Source organism: Haemaphysalis longicornis, unplaced genomic scaffold (genome assembly GCF_048455015.1).
Source record: "Haemaphysalis longicornis isolate Haplotype H1 unplaced genomic scaffold, Haemaphysalis longicornis Haplotype H1 scaffold_1, whole genome shotgun sequence".
Taxonomy (NCBI): domain Eukaryota; kingdom Metazoa; phylum Arthropoda; class Arachnida; order Ixodida; family Ixodidae; genus Haemaphysalis; species Haemaphysalis longicornis.
This window is the reverse complement of record NW_027526203.1, coordinates 142130239-142157679: the sequence shown is the minus strand read 5'-3', so window position 1 is coordinate 142157679 and position 27441 is coordinate 142130239. Positions and strand designations below refer to the sequence as shown.

The following is a 27441-nucleotide window of genomic DNA, read 5'->3' as shown; positions in this document are numbered from 1 at the left end:
CAGCCCGTGAATCGGACCCGTATCCTTGGGCCGAGCAGCGCTATGCCTTAGGTACTAGTCACCATGGTGGTTTTTGTTTCTACAGTTGAATATTGGAGTGGCTCTAATCCGTATTTGTAAATTAGCAATGTCACCATTCCATCTCTGCGGAAATTAGAAAATTTCAGAAGTCAATGCTGATCTTTTCTTGCTCGTGTTTTATTTGTTGCTGAACTTACGTGCATTTAAGATGCGTGCTGATTTTACGTGCATTTTGGGGGCAACCCCGGGACGTGTTTACCGAGGACGCTGTTTACCGTTCCCTGCCCGGGAACGGAGCGGGCGCTCCGGGGTGTGCCGGTGCGCATGCGCCCTCCCCCCTCCCCCGTTTGCAGGGTCACGGGAGCAGAGGCTAGAAAACAGACAATAAAGCTACCTAATAACACTTCGTGGACTGAGTCGCCCGACTGATCGGCATTTACTTATCGTGTTCGAAGTAAATTTCTATTATTGGTAGAACGTGACAGGTGATGTGCGAGCTACGAGCCTGTGAGTATGCGCGTTCTGAGTGCGGCGCCCCTTTACAGTGTTTGACAGCACGGCGAAGCCCGAGAGCGGCGTGTTGACCGGTGGCCTGACCTTCCTGGGCTTCTACTCGGAGTGCATCGCCGCTCGTCCCCGCCAGGCGGCCAACGGGTCGTTCGCGAGCGCCTACTGCCTCGCCACCGTGAGCTTCGCACATGCCAAGGCTCGGCCACCGAAGGTACGCGTGGAACGCATTGTCTCAGTGGTTATGGGGGACAAGGTCTGACTTTATGGTGGCGGCCGCCAATACAAAGGGATGCGCTCTAAACACGCCGCCCCGCACGAGCGCGCCCGTTTAAGAGCGGGCCAGCTTGGCGGGTGCCTGTAATTAAATCACGGCGAGGGGAAATAGAGGTTGCTAAAGTTGTTACGTGCTGTTTTTTGGAAAATAAGTGGTTATACGCTTGTGGCCACGACGGCGAAGGCACATTAAATTCATCGTCTATTCATCCTCACGTCTAGACGGGTAGCTGAGGTGCATGTTGTGGAGGACAGAGAACGGTTTGTTCGCCTTAGGCTGCATTGAACTCAGTGAAGGTATGCGGGATGTACCCGTACATGACAAGAACACTTTACATCCGAAAAAAGTGTACCACTGATAAATTGCGAGTAACTTTACTCGCATCATTAAGCGATGTGGCTCAGTGGCTAAGGCGTTGTGCTGCTAAGCACGAGGGCGCGGGTTCGATTCCCGGTCGCGGCGGCCGCTTTTCCGATGGAGGCGAAAAGCAAAAACGCCCGTGTGTACGAGATTTGCACGCACATTAAAGATCCCCAGGTGGTCAAAATTAATCCGGAGCCGTCCACTAGGGAGCGCCTCATCGTCTGCGTTGCGTCGGCGCGTTAAACCCTACAACCAACCCCCCACCATTAAGCGATCATCTGCCTGTAAATGTGTGGGACCCTCGTGGCGCAGTAGTTGCAGGCCAAGTGTCACTTTGAGGCCGTTTTTCCGGAGTGGGTCAAGCGACACGAAGTATAAGGAGCATTAGAAATGAGGGGGAACAAATGGACATCCTCCGTCTCAAGAATCTGCTCGCTTAAAGTCACCTGTGCTGCGCAAACTGTTGGAGAAGTTTGAAGTTTTTTTGGCATCACACACTTATACAAAAAGCAGTGGTGCGAAGATGTAGGCAAAACGTCGTTTTTGTTTTGCCTAAAAGAAAAACAGCGAGCGGTACCTTATTACACCTTATGCTGGAAACAGCCTAAGATTGAATGAAAAAAAAAACACGAATGCCAGAAAGGGGGCAGTACTAGGGCTAAGGACGGCGTCTGTGAGCCGCATAGAACGACGAAAAACAACGCTCCAAGAACTAAGGGTTGCGTAGTTCCGCACGAAGTAGAACACATGTCCGCACCAGTGATTATTTGGTCGCCTTTCGCACCTTCATCGTTCCTTCAGCACTTTACTGCAGCCCCAGCACGGACCGTAAGGTGAAGCGGGTTTTGGGTGTTTCCGCTATTAACGCGCTACGCATGGAACCAGGGAAGTATTAATCAGATCATTGTTGCGTACAACTAAGGCTACATGCACGACATCTGTGCGTGAGAGATGGATATACGCACGACCGCACATGTTGTCCAGCTTGATTACGACGCCACAGTGCCCGTTTTCCTTCATGGTGTCGGAGTAAGGTCTCAGACTACTGTACAGAAACTCTTGTTTCGTGTTCTAGCACCGCAGCGATTTTATTAACGTTTTTTACCGTGCTTAGCTTTTTATAAAACAATAAATCAATTTGTTACATTCATCGTAACAAATCATTACAATCATTATCAAACAATCATTATCATTATCATTACACAATCATTATCAAATCATTATCAAATCAAACAAATCATTACCATCGAGGGGAGTAGTACAATTTATGTCGCTATCGACACAGCACATCTAAAGCAGTGCTCGAAACTGCGGAAACGGCCTTTTGAAGCAATCACGTTACACGTATGCACAGTATTTTGAGAGACTTCTTTGGGGTGGTGCCTTTTAGGTCGCTGTCGGCGCAGCATGTATAAAAAGCACAATGTATATTTCGGAAAATAACAGCGTCGTGCGTATAGCCATTCTATTTCACGACTTCGTGCGTATAGCCGCAGATATTGCGTAACCCCCTGCACCCGACAACGGCCAATTTTCCCCCGAAACCTCCCAGTCCTTTCGTTCTTCTTATCCCCCAATGGGGTGAAGCGAGGATTCTTGCTATACAGGCATGCATAATGAGCAGCTCTCCGCTCTATTAAACCATCCGCAATGCAGTTCCCAAGGAACCTGCGTACCCCACGCGCAAACCTCTTGTTTGCCCCGTCGGAAAGCTTCCTGGTTCTTAAAACAGGCAAGGGAAATGAAACGGGCCGCTTATTCACATCTCTCCGTATACGACGACCGCTACTTATTACGAGTTTTCCGTAATAACAAAATCTCAATGTTTGTGAAACGCCTCTTTTGGCACAAGCCGCACTCAGCCGAATTATATTATGGCTCTAACGATGCATCATCAAACCTCAAACTACGTACACCAGGAAGAGAGCCATTCCTTTTGCGAAACCAAGTCCGCCCAGGGTGTGGCTGTGCAGTTACGTGGCACAAGCTGGGTTTGACTGCAGCCGCGTTGTCTCACTTAATCCGCTGGCTTCACTAACACCGGAAATGGGATACGAAACTTGCAGCAATCTGGAGCATGCACACAGCAGGGAGAGAACTACTACAAACAACAAGGGGCAGACAACATGACGGAGTGTTGCCTTCTGCCATGCAGTAGTCGTAGCGGTGCAATAGACGAGGGTTGGGTGTGCGTCTTCGCGCTTACGGAAAGACATATTGAGAGCTCTCGGCGGGTCAATGGGAGCTGAGTGCGCAGTATACGCGGGTCGCGTGACTTCAAACGCTTCACTGCTCAGCGCCCATCACGTGACATGCGTGCTTTAACTTCGTGGGATACAGAACGTAAAATAAACGCGGTCAAAAGAGACCTAAAGGATACCAAATCACCATTATTAACAAAAACAACGCTAAGAGCTGATCCGGCGATTTTACAATACACAAATGAAAAAAAAAATTGCCGCGACTTGCACTAGTGCTGCCAGGCTGGAGAAACAGTAGACCCGGCGGCCTCTCACCCTCCGTCGGAGACACGGCTGTTGCACCTCACATTGATTTCGAAACTTGTCGCTGAAAGTTCTCCATCCCTGGCAGGCCCGCATCGTTTTGTCCGCAGCCTTTCACATCTTTCCCAACAAGGGCCGCGTTAGCCCGCGCTAGAACCCGCGGCAACCGGCTTCACGAACTCAGCGTATGCAGCGTGAACTCGGCGTCGGTGCTCCCAACTTCAGGCGCGAACTCACGTGAACTGGCGAGGAGAAGAGCACTGAGAGATCACGCTGGGCAGAGTGTCCTCGGAGGTAGAGCTGGCCGACGCCGGACGTCCCTCACAAGGCGCACGCTCGCGTGCGCTCGACATTTTTTTTTTGTATTTTGCTCTGGTAACGCTCGACGGGGGAAGAAGCTTTGCTGTTAAAAGTGGTTAGTCTCGCTGTGGCTTGAACCCAGGCCGTCAGCGCCAGTACCCAGAACTCCACCTCGAGGCCACAGAGGCCGAACGGCGGGCTCCGTTTAGTAGTTGCTCTGTAGAATAGCGCGCGAACAGACACCAGACACGTCACGCGGGGGCGCTGGGCAGCGAATCGTTTGGAAACACGCCCCCGGGTCAAGAATCCCGCAGTTTACAGTCGTGTCTCACCAAAACGGTCAACGAAGTCCCTCCAGGCATCGTTGTACTGCTACACAACCCGTTGCGCAGCGCATACCGCTTCATTATGCTGACGTAATCGCCTTCTGAGCCACTTCGTCCACAGTTCTTTGCCCAGTCGTCCTTGTTGGGTGAACTTGTACTGATAAAACGTATACAACCAAGGAATGTTGATTTGATTTGATTGATTGATTGTAGGGTTTAACGCGCCGACGCAACGCAGGCGATGAGGCGCGCCGTAGTGGAGGGCTCCGGATTAATTTCGACCACCTGGGGATCTTTAACGTGCGCCGAAATCTCGTACACACGGGCATTTTTGCTTTTCGCCTCCATCAGAAAAGCGACCGCCGCGGCCGGGTATCGAACCCGCGACTTCGTGCTCAGCAGCGCAACGCCTTAGCCACTGAGCCACCGCGGCGGGCGCCCTTAAAAACCTTAGCAAAAATTCCAATAGAAATTTGTATTGGTCCAATAGAAATAATGTATTGGTCCTATAGGTCAGGCTATTGGTTCTATTTGAGTATCTATAGGACCAATACAAAATCTATTGGTCCGATAGAGTAACATGTATTGGTCCAATAGACCAATTCATATTGGTTCTATTGGTTGTATCAGCCTAATAGACCAATAGGGGATATCTATTGGTCAAATACATTGTTCGGTGCTATTGGTTTACAGGCACTAATAAAAAAATCCTCCGTCGCATGCCCCCGCGCGAGGGACACGAGTAAATGCAGAGCATTGGGGGTGGTCACGTGGCGTAGGTTGTGGTAGTTGGCGGTGGTATAGTTGTAGTTGTTGTCGCAGGGGTTGGGTAGTTGGGTTGCAAGACGAGAGAGAGAGAGAGAGAGAGAGAGAGAGAGAGAGAGAGAGAGAGAGAGAGAGAGAGAGAGAGAGAATGTACTCTTATAGCAAACCCCTAATTGCACCCACAGAAGAAAGCACCGCAGAGCACATTAAGCGAGAACATTCTTATACCAGATACTTCCAATGAGACAAGTTCATGCATAAAATTACAAGAACGGAGGAATGGGTACCACGCGTCGTGTGCGGGCGCGCTCTCGAAACAATAAAAAAAAATAGCGAGGTTGGCTTGCGGAGGCTGGTTGCGTGCCTTCATGCCTCCTATTATATTCTTTCATTCATGAAAACAGGGGCGGAAAATTGCTTTAGGCGCCTTATTTAAAGATAGCGCCACCACAAATCCCCAAACGATGGCGACGATGACGTCGAGGCAGATCATAACTGTTGAGGCACATTGGAGTGGCTGCGCATTCAAAATTTCTTCCCATCTCAAAGAACACGTTTCCTGAGTTTGTGTTTGCAGGAGTCGGTGCTACAGTCACATTGTGCGAGTAGCGTGACCAGCGCATTTCCCCATTAAGGAGTAGTAATAAAGTTCAAAAGGACGGAGAATGGGGCTAGTTGGTACTGCTTCATACTGAAAATGCGCTGGATATACTTAGACTGAGCCATCGCTGCAAACAGTTGCATGTATGCCGTTTTATATCGGGCGGAGTCAGAAGGTAACTTTTCCTGGAATTATTTCATCCTCAGGTTGTATACCACTTGTTATTGGAGCAAAAGTATGTTTTCTCTGAATGGCCACCAAACCAGCTTCAAGCTTGTGCCCTGCGTCCATGCTCTGCACCACTGTCCCAAAATGCTGAACTTCGTTTATAAACTGGCATCGTGGCGTACCATTTCAGGGCTTTCCAGAGTACCTGTGGGACGAGCTCCGGGGCAACAGCCTGCGGTTCGGACTATGCGTTCCGTCAACGTGCAGCGAAGCAGACATCACCGAGCTAGCGGCTGAGTGTGAGTGTTCGGGAAGCGCTTAGCATCCGACTAGCTATAATTGGGGTTCTGGCCTGTAGGTGAAAAATTAAAAAAAAAAACGCTTGAAGGTCGTCGTGACACTAGGAATGGCGTTTTCCCCTGCGCAGCCTCGCGCAGAACTAAAAAAAAAGCTATCGTGATGTGTATGGTGGGCTTGGTCGAACTCGTCAGAGGTCACGAATAAAGGCACGAGGCCAACTCGTTTTCTGCACAACTACTCTAGGGGAAAAATAACCGCTGGCAGTCTGCAGAGGGGTCCACTGTCAAAGGGAACAAGCGTGCGTGTGGCCGTCGCGCTAGCCGGGGCCGAGAGGCGGTGAGAATGAAAAACAGCCGGAGCGTGCGCGATGACTGCAGGAGGGTAGGATCAGCCACCTGTCGTGAGCTACGGTTCGCCGCTGCTTCTCAGCTTCCGAGCCCAGGGAAATCTCCTCCTCGAAAGCGCGGGTAAAATAGAAAAAAAAAGTTTGCTTTCACAGAGGAGGCATAAACTTTATTCAGGTGCGGACTACACTAGAATTGTCTCAGTTCTTTGTTTCCGGCCTTGGGAGGGCTCCCTCGTCCTCCCTGCGCTGCGGCGACCAGACGGCTCCTGTTGACAAGCTGAAGCTGGTCTCTTGGGTCCGGGCTGGCCAGCATGCCGGCCCACTGTTCACTTTAGCAGTGGACAGCACTGTACTTGCTAGGCATTCAGCCGTAGGCTAAGGCTAGGCTAAGTGGCTAAGGAAGTGCGCTATAAGGAGAAGGTTGCTGGCTTGATTCCTGGTCACGGCCGCCGCTTTAAGGCCGTTCTACATGGAGCGATTTTCCCTGCGAATTCGCAGATGCGGCGCCGCTCGTGCGGCAAAAGGATCTTTTTTCGTTGCTGCGGCAAAGTGCCAAATGCTAGGAACGATCGAGCATCCCCGGCAAACGCCGCTCGTGTGGCGTGGAGGTGGTAGAGGGGCTGGAACTTGCGGCCAATAGGAACACAGCTAGGTTAACGTCACGGCCACGTCCCGGCATCACCATTTGTACGCTTAGCAACCAGACAGCGTTGCTTGCATACGCGTGGCGTAAGCGCGGGCGCACCAACACAAACATACGCGTGTTCACTACACGATACGCGCGCCGTTTTCAACGAATGCGTAATCGGTGAGCGCGCATGTCGCGGACATCACAGCAGTTCGGAAGAAGTACATAAGAACCGAGGAAGTCCCGTCCGAGGTACACCAAAATGTGCTAGGCACATACAACAAGCGAACGCAGGGTTGCTTGCTGTGTTTGTCTTCTCTGCTATGTGTGCGTATATTGAAAAATAATTGGCGATTGGTAAATGAAACCGCTAATAAACTCATATTTACTACAAAACAATCTGAAACAACTTCCCCAGAAAGTACAATAAAACCTATTTTTAACATCACAACAAGCTTTGTTCGTGGCAGACCTAATTCGGTCTGCAAACAATGTGTTTCTGAAGTGCAAAAATTGCGACGTTTGGAGGATATGTAGACGACATTTCCAGGCATTGCGAACTTCGCAAGTGCGAATGTTCGTTCCACCGAATTCGCAGGCGAAAAACGCACCATGTAGAACGGGCTTTAGGGATGTAGCAGAAACCAAAAGCGTCTTCGTGTTTATATTTCGGTGTACGTAGACATGATGTGCATTGATCCATTCAGTTCCACTATCACGCACCTCGTATCAGAAGTGTACCATGAGCATGGAATAGCCCTACTGCAATTGCAATTGAATGCGCATCAGTTTCAGTATTTCCTTTCAACTTGCAGAGTAGACTACCTGCCATACTGTTCCGACCAGATGCCCTCTATATTTCGTTTCGGTCGCTCCGAGTATTGCTCCTCAGCAAAATATTGCTTCACAAAGGAACGGGGACAAGGGCAAGCGATGACTCTTGAATACTTCCGATAGAACGCGTGGGGAAATGTAAATTGCGCCGGGCGCCTTCAGTTTTCAGGCTGTACAGGCGGCCGTTATAGGTCTACCGTCAGGGTAGGGCAAGGGTTCCACGTGTATTGGAGACCCTCTCTTAGGTCCGGCTGTATAAGAACCAAATATGCATGCGCGATGGCAATCGAAGGCTTGTCTGCAGTTGTGCAGGCATTCGACCGTGGCGTCAATGCGACCTCGACGGCGTGCTCACCTAGTCCAGAGTCCTTCAGCTCAGACGGGCCAGCAGTCACAGTCATGTGAGTACACGTCGGTTCATTCACAGTATTGTGATTTACGGCCAAATTGTATCTCATGCATCCCACACGCCACACATCAGTCAGTGCGAAATACTAGAGATTTCTAGATTGCATGTCACTAAGGCTAATGTTTGGTGTCAGATTTGAATTGCGAGCTGAGTTAAGTTTTTCTCCTGCTGACGTGTTGGATTCTGACCCCAGACTGTTTTATGAATAAAGCTGAAGAGAAAACTCCCTTTCAGGCACTTGGGAACCTTGTTTAATCGAATTAAAAACCTCTTTTAATCGAATTTCATGCTGTTCATTAGCGAGAGTGGGAAATCGTGCACGTGCTGTCATGGACAAATGAAATGCGAACACGAAAATGTGAACTAGAACACGCAAATAGCGCGATTTCTTTCAATGCAGGTCAAAATGACGTACTGCTTAGTTTAAAAAAAAAACCAGTTGGGAAATGTGGCTTTTCAAATATACCAATAGAGCGTCATTATTGCGCCTAGACCAACAATATCTTTCAGCTGTGCGGGCTCTGGTTGATTTTTTCGTGTTCGCATTTAATTTGTCCATGCCTCTACGCTATGCTCAATCACTTTTTTGGCACTACTAAGTCTGCACGGTTTTGCTAGGGCATTAATTGGGGTGGTGTTCTGGCTTCACGAATGACCAACTTCTGTGGAGGTTCCTGGTGTGCACGCTGGAATGGTAAATGTTACAAACTGTAAATGCCATTAACTTTAAGTGATATAAATTGGCTTGAAAGAGTTCAACGATATCAGTCAAGCTTGTTTCGAACGAAAAATAAGGTAATAATTTGTACTGATATAATGAAAAGGCTCCAAGTACGTCAGAATTCTCACGGCGCTTCCCCAAATCACCGAGCTTATGTTTTCCGGCCCCTTTAAGCGATCGTCTCAACTAGCCGCACATCGTCTCACCGCCGCTTCTGCTTTTGCCGTGGCGCAGCGGAATTTTCTTCCTTTTTGTAACTACCTCAACGCGGCTACGGCGACATCGGCAGTTTCTTTATCTCCACCAATCATTAATTAATTATAGTTTATCACATCTTCGCATACCTACATCAGGCTTCTCTGCACACACACCTGTAATGCGGGAAAGTGAGCCCGGCCGAGAATGGTTGGCTGCGTGATCATTTTTTTTTGTTTATTTCAGTCGCTTCTTATCAATTGTAAAGCTACCGACCATCTACATTTAGACTATTATAACGATTCAGTGTGCTGTCTTTGCTAATTATGTATTTTTGTGCGGATACAAGGGGGTACACATTGCGGGCAATTGCCAGATTTTGCTCGGGTACACGTCCTAGAATGCTTTTTGTATGCATTGGAACGAGTACAGGCCATGTCAAGGGCTAACCGGAGATGTACGCACATTAGAAAGAAGATCTGATACAGACTTTTGGAATGCCCATACGTATATATTGATCATGCCGATCGGCAGGGCAACTGTAGCAACAAAAGTCCTACGTGCCACTGCGATACAAAGATTAGAACAGCGTGAATTCTATACATTCTGTATATATATATATATATATATATATATATATATATATATATATATATACGAAGACAGTGCCTTACTTGCTACGTCTGGTGTAAAGATGCTGTTGACTTACTGCACAAAATCATTGAATGCAATTTGTCAGTCTCTGTGTTCTGTTCTTTTGCATTTAGTAGCAGTTTTTTTTGTGACGGTAACGCCGGTGCTGACAGCCTGGAATCGGCAACGTCCGAGTATTTTAACAGAAAACCGATGGAGAAAACCACGGCTCCTAAGTTTTCGCCTTTCTGTATTTGAAAGCCGTACATCGAGTAAAACTCGGGGTATCTACCCGTATCGAAGTCTTAAATGAACGTACAACCAAGAATATGCCTAGCGCTGACGTCATTGCGTGTTTTGTATCCTATATTGTCTTAAGATTTCGGAAAAAAAACTTTTATCCCCTTGATCACGGTGGAGCTATACAACAGGCTAATCTAAAGCAGGCCATTATCGGTAATTCTAGGTCACTGTGTCCTCCACATTCGCACCTTTATATGATGAAAAGAAAATCGGCTGCACTGCCCCCAGTGGAATTTGCAAGAACATCAGCGCGAATCCATCCGCTGAACCTTGACTTATTGCCGCTCTGTTCCACGTGTGGTGTTGAGGGCGACGTCATGGACTGCCGAGGTCGTATACAGTGGAACCTTTATCTCTGTTAGGAGAACTCCAGGGAGAACTGGCCTGCAAGTCGTTTCGGTCGTCCGTTTCTTAAGCCGCAATATCTCGCATCAGTGTCTCGCACCAGTGTCTAAAAGACACCAACTTTGGTAACACTTGATGATGTAGCGCGCGTAGATCTAAAGATCTGCTGCCAAGGCGGAGCCGGTGGGCCTTGCAAGGGCACAGTCGCGTCTGCTTTACTTACACGTGCACACACACTTCCTGTTGCCGCAAACTGACCACTTTTTAGATGCGAAGCAACTTATGGTGGAGCCTGTTCCCTCCGCCGTTGTGTGGGGGCCATTGTGCGGCGTCCGCACCCCCACTGCGCATGCCTGGCCAGGCACCGCTGATGTTGCTTGTGGCAGGATGCCCCTAGGGATTGGCCAACCGAAGAATCCATCACGAGATGGGTTCGCGTTCAACCACCGTCGTCATCTTCCCATAGGGGAACCCTGAGTACCACACGCCCATTGCGCATGCCTGGCCAGGCACCGCTGATGATGATTCTGGCAGGATGCCCCTAGGGATTGGCCAATCAAAGAATCCATCACGAGATGGTTCAACCATCGTCGTCATCTTCCCGTAGGGGAACCCTGAGTAGTATGCGAGGCATTCCTCCTCTCCTCTCCGAAGCTCCTCTCCTTTCCCGGATTGCGCAACGAATGGCAACACCTGCGGCTCCGCGCGCGATAATGCGAAGCAGCTTAGGGTTAAAGACGCGATGGTAGCCGCTGCATACTCCGCTGTGGGCGCCACTGTAGCTCCGCGTATAAATGACGCACGCGCGCGCTCCGCTCCCCTCATTCTCCTCCCGCAACGCCGCGATCGAACTGAAAACTAATGGGAACTTGAGCCGACCCCATGGCTGCTTCGCATACTACTCAGGGTTCCCCTACGGGAAGATGGTGAAATTTTTAAAGCCCTCCCCGACGGCCACTTCGTTCAAACACATCCTGTCTTATAACCTTGAAGTGGGTGTCGTCCATGATAATATCATTGATTCGGTTGCAGTGTTGTACACGTTCCTCTAAAACAGGACGAAAGCTCGTTCCTCGTTCCTTCCAAATTTGGAAACGAGTTCCCGTTACAAGTTCCTTTCTTGCGAAAGGAACGCGTTCCAGTTCCTCTTCGAACGTTGGAACGAGTCGTTACATTAACGTTACATTTCATTTTTTAAATTAAATTACGGTGTCGAATAATCCTGAGGGGAAATAAAGTGAGAAATTAAAAAATCACATCGAACTACGTATTTTATGCGAATATGCACACTGCCGGCAGCAGTCTATCTGAAAATAAAAAGAACATAAAGAAACACCCCGAGATGATTTTTTTCGCAGGGAGCATCGGACAAACTCCAGACATGTCTAGCTGCGATTTTGGTGCTCATATTAGATGTGCAACACATATCGAACTTTCCACTTCGGTCTTACAAATGCGCAGTAAGGTTACTGCACTTTAAATGTGCGAATAGAAAGTTACTCACATGCAGGAACGTAATTAAATGTCTTGCATAAGAAACCGCGTCGAAAGAAACAATACATAGGCCTTTAATGAATGCTTATTCAATATTACAGTTTATTTCCTTATTTTATTTCCTTATTAGTTTATTTCCTGCTTATTTCCTTATTAGTTTATATCCTGCTAATAGTTTATTAGTTTATTCCCTTTATTAGTTTATTTCTTGCAAAGGGCCTGTAGGCCCTTTGCAGGAAATTTTGTAATGGGGTCACAAAAGGGAAGCTTTGCGGATCATACGGCACAAATTTGCGAGTAACAAACCACAGCACAACCAGTAATGACTACGACGTTTGTAATCAAAGTTTCAGCCGGAAGACAAGAAAAAACAGTCAACAGCGTACTCATGCACAAAATCTATGCACAAGAATTACAAAGTATACAGAACACAATCAGGGTAGTAGAAAAAGGAAACAATCAAAGATGGCCAAATATGGGGAATCGACGCACAAATCAGTCGCTGTGGTTAGAAATAAGCATAACGGAAAAGCACAGGAAATAACGCGGACCCTAATCGCGTCCGTGAAAAACATTTACACAATAAAAAATATAGTCGGACACAAAGTGAGACACTAAGAAGTAAAGGAAACAACAACAAATAAGTAAAAAGAAAACACGTGCTGTGGTACAGACGTGACAGATTCTTTGGTTTATCAAGCAGAAAAAAAGTTGTACATAACAAAGTTACCGGATCTGGCAGCAGAAAAAAAAGTAGACTGAATGATAAAACTGGAAAACAATTAGTGAAAAAAAATGCCCGAGTGCACAGTCGCAACTACGTGGAGTCCCTTGTTTGAACTCAGCAAGGGTTGCATCTCGATGTTGGAGTCAGACAGACAAACCCGTTTTTTCGTCGACACTTCGTTCGCAATGTTGAAGAGCCGTTCCACGGAAGCGCTTGACGGTGGTGACGTGTTGTACTTGGGGCAAAATTGGTTCAGTCCGTGGAAGTTCTTCATCTGCGACAGCGGGTAGTCAACTGGTACCAGCAGGTACCACGACAGCTCATCCTGTGTCTCGGCTGGAAGGGTTTGCTGCCCAAAGGGAAAGAAATCCACCGACGCGGACGAGGTGGCCAAATCTGCGCTGGATGGCTTGGTCAGCGCAGCCATCTCTGTCTTTATGTCGTTCGTCGCCTTGTCTCCCATAGCACTGTTTGAAATCCATGATTGCTTAAACCTTCTGATTAAGCAACTGGCGCCAACGAGCTCGCACTTTCCTTTGAGGGCTCTAAACCTACAATCCCGAACAATTCCCGGTGAGCCGGTGACCCTTCAATCCCGGTGGCCCTCCGAATGACCTCACAGCGAGCGCAACTCCCACGACAACAACGCACCCGCGCCTCGTGCGCACTAATGCGGTAGCTACCTCTGACAATATACGGTGGTTTCACAATGTACCTGCAGCGCCGCTCAGACTTAGACAACCTTTCCCCGGCAGAGAACAAGTGTATCGGCCAGACCCGCATCCTGGCCTCCCTAGACAAATGATGAAAGTTGAAACGAATTTGGCGGCTGCGCTATTCACCCGTCGAACGCCGCGTAAGCTCAACCGAAGTGAAAGCAAGCACAAGCTGCGGGCGCGCTGCGTGGTTATTCTGCCGTTGACCTTCGAGGAAGCCCGTCACTTTGAAGGGCGGGTAAATTGGCCAGCTTATAGGAAGAGAAACACAGTGGCGACTTGTGGATTTTTGTACTCGAGCTTTGAGTCAAAAACAGCCAAATCCTAGCGATGTAACGTTTGCACAAGGAACACCGTTCCTGCGGTTCCTTCAAGAACCTAATGAGTTACTGTTAGTTCCACCGACCCTTAATGGAACCGTGGCGTTCCTCCGTTCCTCCAAAAGGGAACTAGTTCCAGGAACGCCGTTCCTTGTAACGCCGTTCCGTACAATTTTTGTCTGGAACTTTTCACCTCGTGTCCCACATACTCTCGTCTTCAGTGGTGGTGCGCTGCTTGATGCGCAATTCTATGGGGCATTGTGGAGCGTATTTATACGAAAGTGCAGGAGCTCGAATTTGCTAACCCACCCAGATTTTTAGAACAAGCTGGGTCACTGCTGAGTCCAGTTTTGCCACGTCGAAGTAAATTGCAAAACTAAAAAAGTGGGAAACTAATAACGTATAGTGAAAGGAAGCAATAGGGTATAGTCTAATGAAGTTAAATTCCGAACATACTCAGCTTTTCATAACAATGACCTCTACTCTTCAAAGTCTAGTGGAACTAGGCAACCACGTTTGACCGTGAACCATAGCTTAGTGGGAAAATTTTATAGAAACTCGGTGTGCTTGACGAAGTAGTTACATGTCGCTGCCCTTAGAGTTGCACCTGGTAGCATTTATTCCTCTGCAATATAGTGCAACGACACTTAAAGATGTCCTTTGCACACACACACAAAAACTCGTAATGCCTGCTGTGGGCGAAGAACTTTCGAGAACTTCATCGCAAAGTTAATGCAATGTGCTGAAAAGCTGGAAACAAATAATCGGTTACTTCTGGGCGAAAGTAATCACAAGCAATGCGTGTCGCGTAGCCAATCAAAATTGCGGAAAACAGTGCCAAATTTTGAAAGTAATACCTGCGCGTGCTCAGTGTCAAGCAGGGGTAGCCGAACCATGTGTGTGGTGTTTGTTTCACCGCTTACAGGTGCATCCTCCTGGCTTTTGTCACCATGGTGGTTGTGGGCACAGCTTACGACCTGACCCGGTCCTACCGCTCGTCTCACAAGAAGCCCTCATCGTCCCGGAGCGTAGACACCACCATGGCCTCCAACGAGGGGCTCGTCAACGGAGGACCCATCGGGGACGGCGGTATGAGGCCTCCGCGCTTTCCGCGCGCTTCCAAAAATCCTCCCAGAAATACTGCGCAGCTGTATTGCTTAGACAACAAGTATTAACAAAGGGTACCGTTGTTAATGATAATTATGTCTTTTTATAACTACAGAGATTTACAGACACGTTTCTTTGATTATAGCCACCTCCAGTAGGGTCTTGCTCCAGAGTGCGTGTCGTGCATTAACAATGTCGATGGCGCACAAGGCGAAATATTCCCACACCTTTCCTGCACTGCGGTGGGAAAGACACCAGCAAGTGTATCGCCTTGCTAGGTGGTTGTGCTGCGGCAATTCTTTGTTTTTAGGCGGCGTTCTGCGAGGGAGCGGTTAAATGGGCAGTAGCGCAGATAAAGACGAACACTAATGGAAGGAACACGCCGAACGCCGGAAAGTACTGCATAAACGGCCAGGGATGGACGCCCGCACAGCCCACATAAGTGCGGATGCGAAAGTCTGCTGTGCCTGAGATTGACAAAGGGCACATTGTTCAGCGTACATTCGTGCGCGATGCAAGCATTTCGTATACTCGCCATGGACGCAGTCATTGCTCGTTGGCAATGCTCGTTATCATAACCCGCAAAAGAGCTGGAATTCAAGCTTCTTTATTTCTGCTGCGCCGAAAAGTTATATTGATTCCATAAAAAATGATAGAAAGGCGAACTTTAAACGTCAAATAAATAAATAAATAAATAAATAAATAAATAAATAAATAAATAAATAAATAAATAAATAAATAAATAAATAAATAAATAAATAAATAAATAAACAAACAAATAAATAAATAAATAAATAAATGAATACAGTCTAGTCCACTTATAACAATATCCAAGTGCCAAGGAAATCCCATCGTTATAACCGATGATTGTTATAGACGGCTTGCTAAATAAAAAGACTCAGCAGAGCTCAAAACATTTTATTTGCAGGCAAGCAAGGTTGTACTGCTACCTATTTGTGGAAAAGAAGCCATACTCGGTCAGCTTTGTTTGCTGCACATGAAGCTGGCGCACATCTTTTTCAAGAGCATTTATAGGTGCTTCACTTAGTCCCTTAGAGACTGTAATGCGTTGGGCCTCCTGCGAAGGTGCTTCCCGAGTAGGCGGTGCAACCGCGTGATCAGAGTCGTCACTGCCACCGCTGTCCGCAGCACGTATCCGCGCAACGATCGCCTCTTCAGTGAGGCACTCGAGACATTTCCAAAACATCGGCCCTGTCATTTGATCCGCGGAAAAACGGAGGTAGTTGAAGAGGCACCCAGTCAATTTCAAAGCAGCAGGCACGGGGACGGGGTCAAAGCGGTGGCATCGGGAGGAGTGTTTGGAAGGAGAAGTGTTCCCCTCCTTCTCTCGAGGGGTGGACGAGATGCGAGGCCCATCGCGGCGCATGGTGTCGGCGTGGTTGGCGTGGAGAGCCGGCGGCAGCTCGCATTTTCGGTGCTTGCTGTAACCCGACTCAATCGTTATATCCGATATCGCGGCACTGGAGCATTGTAATAAGCGGTTTATTTTGCCATAGAAAGCATAATATAGCGGACGGTGCCGTAGCAGTTCATTGCTATATCCGATATATTGTTATAAATGGTATCGTTATAAGTGGACTCGACTGTAAATAAATAAATAAATAAATAAATAAATAAATAAATAAATAAATAAATAAATAAACAATTTTTATGGGCACGAAAATTCCAGAAGGGCCTTTATCGTACGCTAAAAGATTACATTGGTTTCAAAGGAAAACATATTATCGCTAACCCCGGAAAACTGAGCTCTAAGGTGGATACAGTGTAAACATGTCCGAAATATGAATTGATCACCAAGGGTAGTATGTTTGGGGGGAGAAATAAAGGCGCTTGGACAGGGTAGTTTGAAAAATAATTATTCGGGTTGCTTCAACAGGCGCTGTGATTTCAGAGGGTACAGGAAAGAACCATAGGCAAGAGGGAACTGCGCGCTATTCATAGTGTTCCTTTTCTGTCGAGTGTGTGTTGGCGTATATTCAGTATCGGATTAAAGTATACTTTATTGAAGGCCTCGCGATAAAGTATACTTAATTTACAGCGTCAGAATAAAGCGTACTTTTTTATCCTTACGCTAGTATAAGCGAATATGCCACCAGAAAGTACAATGCAGTAGAAAGTGCGCAAGCCGTCAGTAAGTACGTCTCTTTCTTGCGTCATTTCTTGGAAAAATAGTTTTGAAACAATTATCATTCTTTTTTGAGATATCCTGAATGCATTTGCGGTATCTGACTGCGTGCAAATGTAAGGAGTTTAAAAATAGGTTTGTCGTACAGCTCCGGGTAAGTAATAAAAATAATTTACGGGAGAGGAAGTAGCGAACCTCTTGACTACGTGCCAGAGGTGGGAAGTTTAGGATTTGTCTCACTGCTGTGATGCTGGTGGTTAGAATGTACCCCGCGAACATGCAGTGGGCAATCCGTATCTTTTAGTGTGAATGGGCGGCCACTGCGGTTGTCACGAATTAATGCCGGATAGCCAAGTTTGCGTCTGAAAAGTGCAGTGTACACCAGTAGCTTTCTTCATGAAGGTGCCCTCGAAAAATTACGGCAGTGGTTCCTCACCACACGTTGTTTGGTGGCGGCACATACGATGAAGTGTTGTGCGCGAAAGCAGCCGAAAGGTGAGCTCGAAGGTATCTGAAAAAGGAGCGGAATTTTTAAAGAGGTATTAAACTCAACCTAGGTATGGATGTCACAGTTCCTGCACGCCACACGAAGCGCACTGCAAATCCTTCGCACCTGAGAAATCCTGCTCACCTGAGGGGTGTAATTTTTCTTGAGGCATGCTGCAAATGCGGCGAGGTTTCTTGAACAGTAAGCGCGCAGAAATGGGGTAGATGGCCTGAATTGCGGACTTAGCTGAATCAAAGGGGGGGGGGGGGTGGGAGGGGGACTGGTTGACTCGGATGCCCCAAGCTATAGGTGTAAGAGGCAGCAAGAGGTTACCATCCTCCCTTTTGTATGAGAATAAACTGCTTAAGTGAGAAGCATGGGATTTTATAAGTGCGTAATGAGTTCTTTTATGCGAAAACACTACTTCACTAAGCACGACAAAAATCCGCCGCCGTCGTGACCAAGAGACTGAACACAAAATGGCTAACAGAACAAAGAAAAAAGAGGTTAACGAATGCTCGTAATGACGGAAGATTTCTCAGAGACGCTCCTGCACATAAAGTAGATTGATCGCGTTGAAAAGAACATTGAGTATTTCTGGGTCTGGCTTGGAGCGGAACTCGGGGACCCCAGAATGCTCGTAATGACGCAAGATTTCTCAGAGACGCTCCTGCACATAAAGTAGATTGATCGCGTTGAAAAGAACATTGAGTATTTCTGGGTCTGGCTTGGAGCAGAACTCGGGGACCCCGGAATGCTCGTAATGACGAAAGATTTCTCAGAGACGCTGCTGCACATAAAGTAGATTGATCGCGTTGAAAAGAAAATTGAGTATTTCTGGGTCTGGCTTGGAGCAGAACTCGGGGACCCCGGAATGCTCGTAATGACGCACGATTTCTCAGAGACGCTCCTGCACATAAAGTAGATTGATCGCGTAGAAAAGAACATTGAGTATTTCTGGATCTGGCTTGGAGCAGAACTCGGGGACCCCGGAATGCGAGGGGAGTTCCGACGCCAAGTCACCGCAACGGCTCTTTGGGTTTAGCTGACGAAATCGTGGTCTAGTCTATGCGTTGTGTCCTCTCCCTTATAAACGTCTGTGAGATACACGTACTGAGCCCTAGATGAGTAATTTGACCATGAAAGTAATGGGAGTATAAATTAGTCTAGTAGAAAAGTACGGTTCTGCAAAATCCGTTTTCTGCTGGACGAGTAACAGTAGGCGGTCATGCTGCATATACTCTGAAAGCCGCGATCGTACGGCTCTGCACCAACAGCTAGCGTGCGAGCGGTGCGAATGCGGGCACGTACCGGCCTGGTGCTGTGCTTTGAGCTCTACGGTCCTCAACCAATAGCGGAACATATACGTACAGTACGTTTGACGTTGCCTGGCAGCAGGTCCAAATGCTCAGCGTAACGGCTCCGTGAGGTCAAGCCATCATACAGGCCAAACAAGGGCCATTGGTGAAGTATGTCAGTTGTAGCAATGGAGTGAAGACAAAAGACGCAAACGGAAAAGAATGATGATGATAATGAGATGACACGTTAGGCAGTTGCACAATAATGCTCTGGAGCTCAGAAAGTCGTTAGGAGTGCTTACGTGTCCACTGAAGTTTTTGTTTTGCCGGTGCTCAGCAGAAGGCGTTCAGCAGCATCGGGAAAGGGCGGTAATATTCTGTGAGATTTTCACCACAACTTCTGCTGCAGAACTTGAAAGGGCTCGCCCAGCATAGATAAGTTCACCTTTCTACACCACGGTTTTCAATAACGCAAGAACGGAATTTATGCTTCCTTTGTGCAGGAATGCCCACTGTCTGTGGAATTGTTAATAAAGCAGAAAGTCCCCCTTCTCCCCCTCATGGTCACTGTGTAACAGTTCTAAATTTGAATGCGAACACCTTGGATCTGTCGGCAAATTTATTGATTGATTAATCGCCGTGACTTTTTATTTTCCAGGATCCACTTTCGGCCGTGCTGTGCTCTCGTTTTCTATGCTGGCTAATGCCGCAAAGATCTTCAACACAAGTGGAACGAAGGAGTTCATCCAGGTCATCCATGGGCTTCGTTTCTTCAGCATGGCCTGGATCATTCTGGGCCACTCTTTCTCATTTTCCAAGGAGTGGCTTACCTACCGTAAGCATCGTCACCATGTTCTCCGACGCCACGTATTTGTTAGTCCACAAATCTTAGAACCTGCTGACACCAGAAAAAGTGTGCCCCCTCCCCCCCCCACCGTTCTTTAACTCGACGTCGATTTCTACACTACTCTTGAACGTTGACTCAGCTGGCAGTCTAAGTTGGTTAACAAAGGGATTCACCACGTACTTGGAAAATGTTCACATAACACTAACATTCCTCAGCGGTAGCGATGTCAGCGGGTTTTTGTCTGCTTTGTACGCCGTCCTGCTTTCCTGAACCTGCTTTTTGGCAGGGTGCCTGCTATCGCATGCAATTGCATCAATCCCTTTTCACTAGCGACAGGATGTGGACTTCGCACCACGCTCTTACGCCCTATATTAATTTAACGATTTTTATTTGTTGCCCAAACAAGTTCTTTTTGTTGTGTTCCTGCGGTAATATAAAGGAGGACACGCCTACAGTAACCAGCATTAGAGCTCCGGCGTTGGAAAACTTCACTTTTATTAGCCATTTAGAGGCGGAACTCGTACGCAAAGGTGATTGTAGCGGAACGAAGTGGTATTAAATAAACGAGGATTTCTTCCTTTGCAGAAGAAAAGAAATCTTAGTATCGCGCTTGTTTCTACTGCATGACCCTTTCCAATCCCGAGACGAAATAGGGCTTAATATGAAACGCGGCTGTACATAACGCACTGGCGCGCGTACCAGCTGCGCGAAATGCTGTTCTCAATTAAAACGCGGTCGTTAGGGCCCACAGAACTACAAAAAACGGGAGAAAGTAAATATATTTGAAAAGATACCCCATAAAGACTGTTTTCCTAATACCCCTTATCCTGTGCATTCTGAGTCAACCTCTTTTAAAAATAGATCGCTCTTTACGAGCATTGTGTGGATTTTTATATACTCGGCCCTCTGCATTATTATAATTGAGAGAAAATGCAACAGGAATTATTCATTTACTTTGACTGAAATAAGACTACTCCCTATGCAACGCGTCACCCCGAGTGTGTCTGCGCATGACGTACCAATTTTGGGCAACAAATACTGATATATAACTCTTCAAAAACTGATGGTAGTTAGCAATTTTGATCCTGACAGTTTCTGCAAAAGCTCTACGCCGCGTTCTTCTATAGAGTCGAGTAGTTAGTTCATTTTATGCAGTTTCATCCTACGCATTTCTTCGCATCTATGCCTATAGTATTTAGTTCTCTGGGTCATCTGTTGGAGCCTTGTTTGTAGCGTTTTCTACCGGTGTTGGACTGAGCTGCATTTTTCATTACCTGGGTTTGCCGCTGAACATGCAATTTGTAACGTACCAGAGCCCGTTACAACGATCTCTAGCCCTTCCCCTGGTGGATTTTTTATTATGTGTATGCGCGTCCAAAAAATGCGAAGCCTTTGAATACACTGATAGCAGGAACGGCAGGCAAAGCGGTGTCTTCTGCTAATTCTTTCCCGCGCGCCCTTGCAGGAAACACGAACGAAATGGCGGTGATCCACAAGGACATCGTAACACAAGGCATCGCCAATGGAACAGTGACTGTGGATACCTTCTTCTTCATAAGGTGAGCGGATAACTATAAATGAGTGAAGTTACACCTGAAGAATTCGAGGTAGGCGATGCACGTACGGATATTTTTTTTAGTAAGGCAAAAAAAAGTTTTGTGGCGAAAGAAATGAGTAAATTTATGATATCGCCTAAGATGAGACACAATCAAAGCCGAAGTCACAGAATGCCAATAGTATTATATAGATAGTTTGACGCAAACCACACAAGAAAGACTGGGTGCACGGCAAACCACACTTATCTTCGGACCGCATAGCACCGCCCTGTACTCTGTGAACGGGGTTGAGAGGCCTCCACGTGAGCTTCCACTCCATTTTGGGAGACTGCCAATAGATGTGACATAACACGAGTTTTCACAGTATGTCGTGTGCGCCGTTCTGTGAGGCACGACAAAATGTAATAATTAAGGAAGATACACACATGCTGGTGTTTTACTTCTGTACATAGCAGTTCTGAGGGCATGAGGCGCTCAGATCCCGACCGGGCTAAAGTGGCGGAGAGAGAGAGAGAGAGAGAGAGAAACTTTATTTGAGCCCCATGGGGCTAGTCTGGGTGGCGGGTGACCGGCGGTGGTAACCGGCCGGTGACCATTGCAGCTCGCTGGATGACCTTAGCCTGGACCTCACGGTCCGAGCTGCACAACGCCTTCGCCCAGTGCTCTCCGTCTGTGAAGGGGGGGAATGGGTTTTGGGGGCATTGCCACATGCAGTGGTCTTGGGTATCGAGGGACCCGCAGTCGGGGCACAAAGGGGTGGGGTACAAAGAAGGGTAGATAAGGTGAAGTCGATATCGGCAGGGGAGTACGTGTGTCTGGGTGAGTCGCCATAGGCGTTCCTCTTCGTTGGAGAAGGTCGGAGCGGCTGGGGGTAGTTGGCGGCGGGAGAGGCGGTAGTGCGAGGTTATGTCGTTGAAGGTAACAAGTCTGTCGCGGGCTGATAGGGCTCCGTGGAAGGGCTCAAGGCCAGGACCACCTCGGACGGTGAGCTCTCGAGCGGCCCTGTGTGCTGCCTCGTTCCCCCCCACACCCGCATGGGCCGGAGTCCATACCAGCTCGACTGGGGTGGTGGGAGAATTTTGAAGAAGGATTTTGAGGGCCAAAGGCGAGATCATTCCTTTGGCGAAATTTTGAACGGCCGTTTTGGAATCGGAGATTACGATGGAGGGGGGCGGCCTGAGGGTAAAGGCTAGGGCTACTGCCGCCTCTTCCGCGGTCGCCGGGGAGTTAGTGTACAGAGTAAGGGAAGCAAGCGGAGGGGCGTCAGGGCCATTAATGACCGCTACCGCATAAGCTTCACGGCTCCTGTATCTCGCAGCGTCGACGTAGACGGTGGAGGGGGTGATTGGGTACCGCTTGGTTAACGTCCTCGCCCTGTGCTCCCTGCGCGCTCGATGAAACGTCGGGTGCATATTGCGCGGGATGGGTCTAACCGTTATTAGCTCATGAATGTGGCTGGGAAGGGGAATGGGCGCGTCGATAAAGAATGGGCTGTCAAGGCGCAGCCGTCGGAGAAGCATTCTGCCTGAGAGCGTGGCTGTGAGACGAGTGAGCTGACGCAAGAGATGCGCCTCAATCAACTCTTCGGCGGTGTTAAAGACCCCAAGTGATTCAAGGCGGGCAGTGGATGTGCTCTGAGGTACCTGCAGCGCTGTTTTATAAATTTTCCTAATTAGACAATTAATTTTAGCTAATTCGGTGGGCGAAGGTAGCAAGTAGGGAAGAGAGTAAGTGATGCGACTAATAATGAAAGCCTGTATCAGCCGAAGGCGCTCTGCCTCTTTGAGCCCCTGATTTCGGGTAGCTATACGACGTATGAGATTGATAGTTTGATTCACCTGAGAAGTGAGGTGTGCTATGAACGTGGTGTTAGCACGGTTGCTCTGTATGTATAGGCCTAAGATTTTCAGGCATTGCACCTGGGGAACGGGCTGTTCGTGAACTCGGATTGTAATGTCCGGAGGAGAAGTGCCTCTGCTGGCACGTTTAGCAGGAAGGATTAGTAGCTCCGTTTTCTCCGGTGAGCATTCAAGTCCAATGCCACGAGCGTAGGCAGCGACGACATCTGCTCCCTGTTGAAGGGTATCCTCAATGTGCCCATCACTGCCCCCGGTCGTCCACAAGGTGATGTCGTCGGCATAAAGACTGTGATGAAGGGATGGTATGTTATTCAACTGCTGGGGGAGATTAATCATCGCTATATTGAATAACAGTGGTGACAGGACAGCGCCCTGCGGGGTACCTATTGAGGGTAGGTGTATTATGTCAGAGCGCAGGTCGTCGATCTGAAGGACTGCAGTGCGATCGGTGAGGAAATCGCGAATGTAATTGTAAGCACGAGCCCCCGGGGCTAAGGCTGTCAGGTTTTGCAGAATGGCTTTGTGGGAGACTCGGTCGAAAGCCTTTCGCAAATCGAGGGCAAGTATCGCTGCAGAGTCTACACGAGACTGGGGAGTTATAATGTCGTGCTTTAGTTGGAGGTGAACGTCCTGAGTGGAGAGTCCGGCCCGAAAGCCGAACATGGTGTGGGGGAATTGTCCTGTGTGGGTGAGATGCTGAACCAAGCGTGCGTGAATGACATGTTCAAGGACTTTTCCTACACAAGAGGTGAGGGAGATGGGCCGGAGATGCGCGATCGAGGTCGAGAGGCTTGCCGGGTTTAGGAATGAGCGAGACCTTTGCGTGCTTCCATTCGGGGCGGATGGTACCGGCTTCCCAGTGATGGTTGTAATAGCGCGTTAAGATCTCGATGGATTGATCATCCAGGTTGCGAAGGAGCTTGTTGGTAACGCCGTCTTCCCCAGGTGCCGAGCCCGGGCGAATTTTTATTAATGCGGCGCGAACCTCCGAAACCGTGATTGCGCGGTCCATGTCTGAGTTTTCAGAGCCCCCGTAAACAGGGAGGGGCTCCTGAGTACCCTGTGCTAGGTATAGGTCCCGCAGTCTTGATAGAAGTTGCTCGTTAGTTCCGTCAAATTTGTGTATGATTGTAGTTAGACGATTTCGGCTAGTCGTTTTAGAGTGGGTTGGGTCGAGCATGTTCCTTAAAATAGCCCATGTACGACGCATGCCGAGGTTACCTCTCATGCTGTCGCAAAATTGCCCCCACTGAGCTCGGGATAATTCGGCTGTGTAGGTCTCAATCGTTTTATCGAGGCGGGCTAGTTTTAGTCGTAGACGGCGATTGTGTTTTTGTCGGCGCCATCGCGTTTGGAGGCTTGTGTAAGCCTCCCATAGATGTTGCAAACGCGTGTCGACTGTTTCTGAAGGAATGTCTGGGTCCAAAGGGAGGACATAAGTTTTCTTAATATCTATAAGGCTACTAAGCCAACTCTGGACCGACATATCATCGTCGGGTGGCTCCTGCCCCTGACAGGTCTCCCTGAATGCTGGCCAGTCGGTGATGTGGGTCTGCCGTAACCGTGGGGCGAGTGATGTATCGAGTTGGAGAGTGGACTGAATAATAAAATGGTCACTGCCCAAAGTGTGAGAAGTGCAGTGCCATTTCAGTTCTTTGACTCGGTGCGAGAGCGTCAGGTCCGGGGAGGTATCGGTTTGGGCACTGTTACCAATCCGAGTGGGGACGGTGGGATCAGATTCGACTGCGAGCCTTCGCGCCTGCACCACCTCCCAGAGCAGCCTCCCTTTCTTGGTTGTACGCGTGTAACCCCAGGTTGTATGCGGGGCGTTAAAATCTCCTAGTATAATTAGAGGGTGGTGAGCAGCCGCTCGCTTGGTCAGCGTAAGTAAGTTGCTGAAGTTATGCGTGTGTGCTTTGGGGCTGCTATAGACATTGAGGACATATAGCCTAGAGGCAGTGCGCTTTGGCGGATAGAGGACGACTAAATCATGCGGAATAGAGATACTGTCGAAGACGTGATGGTCCGCAGGAATGTTGCGCTGAACAAGCACCGCTGTATACGGGTTGTTGGGAGTATGAAAGGATTGATAGCCTGTTAATTTAATGTGTTTACCAGGTTCTTGGATAGCGATGAGGGCGGGAGGAGTAGCTTCTGTCGAGATTAGTTGTTGAAGGTTGTGTCGCTTGCGGGTGAACCCTCGGCAATTCCACTGCCACACAACCACTGGGCTACGGCATTTAGACATCATCCTCGTCCGCGGGGGGGAGGGGGGTATTGTGAGCTACGGCCTGAGACCCAATAAAGTTGCGGAAATCGAGGCGCATCATCTCAATGGTAGACTGAAGGGCCGTCTGATTTTGTAGGAGGACGTTGTGGAGTTGTAGGTATTCCTCTCTGTGGCTGGCGATTGTTTGTTCCAGAATTTCTAGCTTTTCATCCCGCGTGGAAGCGCAGGGCGAGTCGCCGGTCGAGACAGCCTTGCGTTTGGGCGGGGGAGACGCGGCGGGGTCGGTGGTTTCAGGAGATTGCGAGGGGGGAGACAACTGTATATCCATTTGTATGGGCTCATTCTCAGGAGGAGACGTCGGAGAGGGTTGCTTTTTCGCGAGTTGAAGTTCGCGTTTAAGAGCCGCGTTCTCTTGCCTGAGAGTAGCTACCTCGGCACGAATGGCACGCAGCTCCTTAATAAGGTCTAAGTGAGGGTCGCTGTTGTGGGGGAGGAATGGAGGTTTCGACGGAGCGCTACTGGGCAACGAGCGTGTGCAGCTCACCTGGTGATGTTTCTTGGCAGCGTCTTGCTTCGTGGCGTTGTGTAGGCCAGCAGTCTTGGAGGGGAGCTTGTTCAGGAGAGGCGGAAAGTCCTCCTCCTTGGTGGCGGATGCTGCCTTGGAGTTGGCCGCCTGTGCGTACGTAAGCGGCTGCCGGCGAGGTTGGTAGCGGCGAGGACACTCAGCTGAACCCGTCAGGTGGGGACCGTCGCACACAATACACTTAGGAGTGCACTCGTGGTCGTCGGGTGCACTTGGCGGAGCGCGCGCGTTTGTCAAACGAGCGCGCGCCTCTGCTCCAGCCTGGCCGTGCGCTGATCTAGTCAACTGCCACCTGAACTGTTTGGGGGCGCCCTGTATGTGGTATGTGCTGCGTCAGAAGCTAGGATCGCTTGCTAGTCAAGGACGCTTATTCACGAGCAGGCAAATAAAAACGAATTGCTTGCATGTTGCGGAAAGAAACCGGGAGTCAGGCTACGTATAGTACTATAGAGGAAGGGTATCCCCGTAGTTACAGTAGTGTTGATTAAGGCATATGTGCAGTTTCAGGGAGCTTAGGCCGAATTTTAAAGCAAAAGAAGTTAGTAAGAGGAGGTTAAATGGTTGGTGAAAAAAAGGTAGATAATAAGTGGGACAGAAACCATCACAAGATAAATCAGGGTGTCCCAGAAGTACGAAAAAATTGCGATGAGGGTATGCCTTCGTGTCTAAAGTAGATGGCTCGATAAAAATGGTAAAAAGGGCGGTGTTAAAAACTGCAGTATCGAGAGAATTTGTGGCAGTGACAAACAGAATGATGGAGACTTGCTGCAGTTTGGGAGGAGCAGTAAGGCCATTTACGGGTAGAGAGGGGTGCGTACCTCTTGGGGAGCGTTTCAGAGGAATATACAGCATCGGGCAAAAATTTGATGATGAAAACTTCCTCGGATCTTGGGAGGAGAAGAAGGGACTGTAACAATCCAGAGGGTGAGATGCTGGGTCAGGGTCCTTTTGTAGTTTTTGTCAGGAATAATTTGCATCGATGGTAGTGGTGGTGGAAACAGGCAATCGCTGAAAAAAAGAAGGGAGCGTGAATTTAAAGCGGTATTTGCATGGGGGACCCCTTAAAGGAGCCATGAAGACAAAATACAAGTTGGGTTTATTAGAAAGACTGCTTAGTCCCGATAACAATGATACCAATATCATCGCAATCTTCGAACAAATAACGGAGATATTAAAGAAAACGTGTGAAGCAGTCGCGACCCCCTAGCCAATTTCCCGCAACTTTTCTATGACGTCACGGAACCTTGTTTGTGCGATTGGCGGCTGCCTAACTGACCTGTCGCGATGACACATGACTGGACGTCTGTAATGGGGCCTCTAGTTCCATTTGACCGCATCATTTGAATGCTAACGTGCAGTTAGCGCACTGAAAATTACGTTTTATTGTTGGCCCGTATGACATCATTCTTCCTCATAACACGTCACTTTGGCGCAAAATTTGAAACTTATTAAATACTTCTTGCTTTTTTTTCGTTAAAAACATCTTTTGTGGCTGTAATGGAGCTGAGTGAGATACTGAATCCTA

At 48.4% G+C, this 27441-nt stretch overlaps 1 protein-coding gene across 1 annotated transcript in view; it reads left to right on the top strand.

The window, feature by feature from the left end:
• Window positions 1-27441, top strand: part of LOC144137241 (nose resistant to fluoxetine protein 6-like) — a 121732-nt gene that overhangs the window by 71781 nt on the left and 22510 nt on the right. The window contains exons 2-7 of the mRNA XM_077669456.1: window positions 567-742; window positions 6023-6131; window positions 8245-8341; window positions 14729-14892; window positions 19500-19676; window positions 21154-21247. Of these exons, the coding sequence (XP_077525582.1) occupies window positions 567-742; window positions 6023-6131; window positions 8245-8341; window positions 14729-14892; window positions 19500-19676; window positions 21154-21247 (817 nt within the window). The remainder of the gene's footprint in view (window positions 1-566; window positions 743-6022; window positions 6132-8244; window positions 8342-14728; window positions 14893-19499; window positions 19677-21153; window positions 21248-27441) is intronic.